The following is a 6,179-nucleotide window of genomic DNA, read 5'->3' on the forward strand; positions in this document are numbered from 1 at the left end:
GTATATAATTTAGTAATTTTATATTGTATAATCGTTACTTGTGAACAAAAATAATCAGATTCTTTAATGAATATGCTGTAAGAAAGGAAAAATACGAAAAATTGTGTAAAAAATTGTGTCAAACTTTTTCTTTTTTTTTTTATTGTTCGTTCAGATCATATTTAACTTTAACTTTTCAATTACTTTTTTTATTAACTTAATTCAATTAATTTCATTATGGATTAACTTGTATTTTAATTGAGATAAATTTTCAAGGCTGTTAACTTTAACTTAACTTAGTTAAAAAAAAAGTTAACTTACCCAACTCTGCTCATATCTGATTACGTTCCTTTATGTCATAAGAGTTCCTCTATGTCGTAAGAATCTATAAAGCATTATCCTTTTCAAATACTACTATTAATACAAAAACTACAAATAGTACTATTTTAAGAACGCATCAATTTATCTTTCCTGTGATTTGTGGACAATTGTATGTACCATTGATAAAAAGCGACATATTTCGATCGCATATAATATCATTTTCGTTTCATTTAATATAATATTCGATATATATGTATATATGTATATATATAGCAAATAATATATTATATATATATGTATACATATATACACCTATATTTACATTTCTTGTAACTTCTCTTTTCTTTGTTAAATTAAACGTGCAATTATTGCCTATATATGAAATAGAACATAATATAATATATTAACAAATTAATTATCAGACAAAATTACTTTCCTTTTGAAAACTTCCTACAAAAATACTTTCAAATCTTTCGATCACTTTAATTCACATAGTACTTATATTTTTTTTATCTTAAAATTTTTACTTTAAAAAGATATTATTGTGAAAATAAAAAAAAATTAAAAATACGTTCAGAAATAAAATCCAGATCTTACAAACTTTGAATAATCCTGTCGTAATTATATTGAAAAGTGAAGCTCAAAACAGAATTTTTTAAAGTTATTACACAAACCATCAAATAAACTTATCTCGCGATGAACATTTTCGTACAGATACGATTGATGCCCATAACCCGAACTACATAACCGTCTATTTTTCTTCTTCAAGTTACCTGCAATTTCAAAAGAAAAGTACTTCCAAGCAGCAAAATAGGGAGAAATTACGTCTATTCGACCTTCTGATAGGTTATTAAATCTATTCGACGAAGCCCAATTTAAGGCCGCGGTCCAATTCACGCCCCAGTAAACGAGAATAGATGGAAATGGATTGAAATGGATTCAGATTTTCAAAAATATGGATTCACGAATGTTAAAATGAATGCTTTGCAATCCTGAATGCATTTTTATTCATTTATAGGAATTGCATGGAGCATATCTCTATGCCTTTCAATCTAAAAATAATATCAGCTTTTTCTGTGCATGAATACTGTTCAATTCAAAATTTTAAATAGGAAATGCAGTTTTTTAATCTAATTGCATCCAATTGAATCCAATTAAATCCAAAATAAAGTATTCACTATATTTAAAATACGCATTCGGATAGAAAAAAATTTCAATCCATTTTAATTCATTCTCGTTTACTGGAGCTCACAACGCTTAAAAATCATTTCATCCTTGTTTGTCAAATGTTGAACGAAGACAAATAATGCTCATGACCGTTGTCAGCATGAATCGGACCTACGTCGAATCGATGTCGAAAGAAGGTAAGTGGGGAATAAAGTTGATGTAATTTTATGGTCTAAATTAGATAATGGAAGACATTTCGTCTTATAAGTCATAATCGGATTTGGTCAAATAAATTTAGCAGAAGATCGAATATCGGTAATATTTTGATAATTTTGACCTAATTCTGACGAACTTGTGCCCTCTCTTCTTTTGGCGATTCAGCTCGTCGAGACATCTAAAGATGGTAGCGCTGCACAATCCTAATAATTCTATCTAGACGGGTGACTATGCTACAGCCATATAACATATGCGTGATATGGTTCCAACTAGCCACGGAAGATCGGAATAAAATATTAACAGTCCATCTCCATGTCAGTTTTAAAACTGAATATCGCTCGATATGTGACAGAAATATAAATGCGAAAGAAGATTTTCTGTACAGATTTTTATTTTGTTTCAACCAACGCGCCTTCGAAAACAAATAATTTAATCAATAATTAATTAATCGTTAATTATTTGATAACAATATATTTTGCACTTAGCACAATAAAAACGTTATAATCTCGCACTTACATTAAAAGTAGCGTGAAATAGAAATTTTTTTGCAATTTTTAATCATTCCAAGAGTTATAATATGGTTTATTTTATAATGCATAATTTTGGAAAGCATTTTAATGTATCATAACAGACAGAACAGTTCTCGTAACGATGGCTGACTTATCATTTTCGTCTGAATTTCGACTTGTAGGTCGAATTTCTTTATTGTGAAGGCCAAATGCCTAACTTTGATGGCAAATTTCCTTAATCAAAGCATTTTTACTTCTAAATCGTTGACTCTGAAGGCATTTTATCGATCAATAAGGCATTCTGACTAACAAATCCAATTTCCCTATTTATAAGTTAGATTGACTTCAAAGTCGAGATCTCTGGATCGATACATATCAAAATCGATACATAACCAAAATGTTAGAGATCACGCAACAGTAATACTTAGGGCCTCTTTCATCAACTTCTGGTTAAATTAATCGACAATTAACTCGCAGAAATGCCAATAGCAATTTAATGTATCAGAACGTTTCCTCTCTTCCTCTTCTGTGTTTAGTTCTCACGGTGGCAATCGTGATGATTGAGTTAACATCGATTAGCGTTAGTCGGAGTTGATGAAAGAGGCCCTTAACGCAGAAAGAAAAACGCGTTCTCCCTGATCGAGTTGAGCATGAACTCGACGAGAGCCTCCTGATTATTAATTTCGCATCTTGTACGAGTGACGAATTGATCGAGTTCATGCTCAACTTCTTCGATTTAACTGATGATGAGGAATTATTACAATTTTTTGTAATATACTTTGCTGTGGCGGCGGTAAAGGCTGAGGAGGAGGTAGAGGCGGCAGAGATTGCCGCCTGGGCCGAAGAGACTGCGTGGATAGGGGAGGTGGATGAGGAGGACGATTAGGTGGTGAAGGTGGCAGCTGCGGAGGAGGTAGCGGGAGTATCAAGTAAAAGCATTTTTACATTTTTACTTTTCTCTACGCGCTCCCTCGCCCTATCGCCACCCACCCCCTCCAACAAGTTCCTTTCGCGACCGCGACGCCAGCGCCGCCTGGTGGCAACCAGGTGACTCTATCTGTGGTCCAAAACCCCCATAGTATTACTACTATTTCCTATTAGTCAAGTCAAACACAAAGAACTTATATAAGGCAAAAATTAGATAATTCTGACATATTAAGTCATATCGCCTACGAGGTTGAAATTAGGTAATACAACCAGGTCACATTTCCTTCAAACGAGGTTCTAGCTTTGACTTATAAGTTAAATCGACTTTGAAGGCACATGTTTGATAAAAATTTGGTCATTTATAAGCTAATGTGTAACTTTGAAGGCATTTCGTAGGTTTAAACTTCGTAATTTTCGACCTATATACAAGACTTCAAACCATATTTGACCTTTAAAACATGTTTTATGTTGAGAATTGGTAATTTTTCACTTAATTAGAGCGATCTGACTTTGATTTGGTCAAAATGCCCTGCTTTGCTGCTTGGGCTTTCAGAAAACTTTTGTAATATCTTTTCCTATCAAAATATGTCGATCTGTTTCTTTAAAAATTGCGATTATTAATCACACTTTTCTCGGAAAATTAAATTTCTTAGTTATAAAATACCGTTGTTCATTCGGTCAGCAGGCTGTTTCTCGCGCGTTATAGTGATACTGTCGAGTAAAATTGAAACTGTTCATGTAAATTTATGCCTATTACATTATAATATCTATTATTCGTCCTAATTTATTTGGGACTTGGGTGAATCAATAAATAATCTTAATATGCATCATCTTGATTTTTGGGACAAAATTTAATTTACTTCTTGAGTCATTTATTGTACATTACTCCTAAATCTAATTAAATTTTGCAATGTAAGTCGATTTCCTAACTATAAAACTGGCACGATTATTGTCTATATCGGAGAAAGCCTTTTAGCTACCAAGACACACCGTCGGTGTTCCTTGCTTATTCTTTCGCTATATTTCTTTCCATTATACTCGTACTCATCGTACGGAACATCCAAAAGCTGGTCGAAGTGCAATTTCATCGCAATTTGATAAGAATAATTGGACGTCATGATAGCGGAGGCCAAGGCCGGCACTGCATTCGCATTCGTCACTATGTTGCTGCCTTGTATCGTAATAGGTATCCTCACGTTTTTGCTACATCTCAGTTCCTTACCGATTTCCAACGACGAAGCGATCAGCATTTCACCTATTCGTCGTTTTCCATAATTGGGCAGAGTTGCCAAGAACATGATCTCAAGAATGCAATTGACGTTATAGTGCTTGAAGAGATTTGTTCGCGAGTCCACGTCTATCATGAAGTCCACCAAAGCCTTTGATGATTTGTATCGGCAATTTTCACTGAAGCACTCGAAGAAGCTTTTCTCCGAACTATTGGAGGATACCTGATAAATTGAGAGTAGCCGTAAAAAAAACTTAAGATTTGACAATTCAACTTATTAGAATACAAAATGTCGTACTGGAAAATTGTTTACTCACTTGGATTTTGTTGAACGCGACTCCAACAACCTCGTTAGTGGTGATGTCGATGGCCACCACACTCACGCCGTCCTTAGCCGCGTACAAACAGAGCTCCTCGAGTTCCTTGGATGCTCCCGGTTCGGAATTCAGTTCCACACCTATGCATACGTTCTCGTAGAGGAAGAAGCTCTTTCTTATCACATTGAGAGCACCCTCCAGGGTATCGTCCGACAAGGACTCGTATTCTATCTGACCGTTCTCCGTCGAGCCCCAAGGTCGATAGTAGGACATATTTTTGCGAGTGTTGCTAAGGAACAAGCATGATTTTGTCACGATTATTTCGAAGAACTAAATTCAAAATGAAATAATATGAACAAAAGGAACTTTAATTACTTCAAACAAATTAAAACAAAGGAGGGCTATGGGAGTCAGGCGCGATATAAAAAATGCGCTAAAGGTTAAAGTTTTATTAAGTCACATTTACTCACAATCGTTAAATCAATGGTTTAAAACTTTCCAACAGCCTCTCTTTGTTTTAATTTATTCTAAACGAAATTTCAAAAATTATAAACTATAAACTATCAGGTACGTTTACATTTTCGATCTCGCGAAGTGATGGGCATACAACAATTTTTATGCACAATACAACACCTTGGGTGTATTCCGTTTGACGCATGATATGCATAATGCATCATTTATCCTTGTTTAACATTCGGTGAACAACAAGGATAAATGATGCATCACCACCAATCAAAAATTTTTATGCTACCATTATTTTGCTACTGCGCATCTTCGGCATCTTGTCTAATTCCATTTGATGGAAGAAGACAAGAGGTTTGTTCGCATCGCAAGCTCCAACATGCTCCAACATGCTCCTACCATAGCTCTTACTCACTCCAACACGCTTGATAAAATGAGTAGGAGCTATAACATGTTGGAGCTTGCGAACAAACCTAAGATGTAACAATTTCAAGGATGCGCAGTAGTCAACTAATAGAATTGCTAGTCGATCTGGCAAAAAGCAACATGGTTCCTTCCTGTTATTCCGTCATTACATGTCATAATATAAACACAATTTCTGTAGACTCGAAATTCTTAAAATAAAAATAATAATAACACAATCCGTAAAGGCCATACGAGTCACAGGCTGATGAAGGTGCCAACGATTAATTTCAATCTTAATTAATCATTAATGTGTAGAATCCTCTTTATTGAACGTTTCGACTCACTTTGAAGTCCTTCTCAGCAATACATATGTGTAATTAATATGTTGAGTATTCCGTCAACATGAGTCACTTACAGGTTCCCGACTGTAGTGGATCCTGATTAAAATATCAAAATTAAATTGACTTATCAAAAGAAAAACAACAAATTTTCTTCCTAAGTAACTCACCTCAAACGGAACATTCAATATGTTTCATGAGCTTTGTAAGTTTATATTAACAATCTGATCTTTATTATATACATTTAATTTCAATCTCACATCTCAGGATAACGTAACGTGTTTGTCGAACATTTTATAATTTATAACGG

The 6,179-nt window shown here is 34.1% G+C and overlaps 1 protein-coding gene across 3 annotated transcripts in view; it reads right to left on the reverse strand.

Moving 5' to 3' along the window:
- Positions 1–3,923: 3,923 nt before the first annotated feature.
- Positions 3,924–6,179, reverse strand: part of LOC108722091 (uncharacterized) — a 10,437-nt gene continuing 8,181 nt past the window's right edge. For all 3 annotated transcript variants that reach the window (XM_018447008.1, XM_018447010.1, XM_018447009.1), the window contains exons 2-3: positions 4,665–4,953; positions 3,924–4,570 (exon numbers count right to left, since the gene is read on the reverse strand). In XM_018447008.1, coding sequence (XP_018302510.1) covers positions 4,073–4,570; positions 4,665–4,953 — 787 coding nt within the window. In that variant the 3' untranslated portion in view covers positions 3,924–4,072. The remainder of the gene's footprint in view (positions 4,571–4,664; positions 4,954–6,179) is intronic.

The sequence above is a fragment of the Mycetomoellerius zeteki genome, unplaced genomic scaffold, assembly GCF_001594055.1.
Source record: "Mycetomoellerius zeteki isolate Tzet28-1 unplaced genomic scaffold, Tzet1.0 scaffold197, whole genome shotgun sequence".
NCBI classification, from domain to species: Eukaryota; Metazoa; Arthropoda; class Insecta; order Hymenoptera; family Formicidae; genus Mycetomoellerius; species Mycetomoellerius zeteki.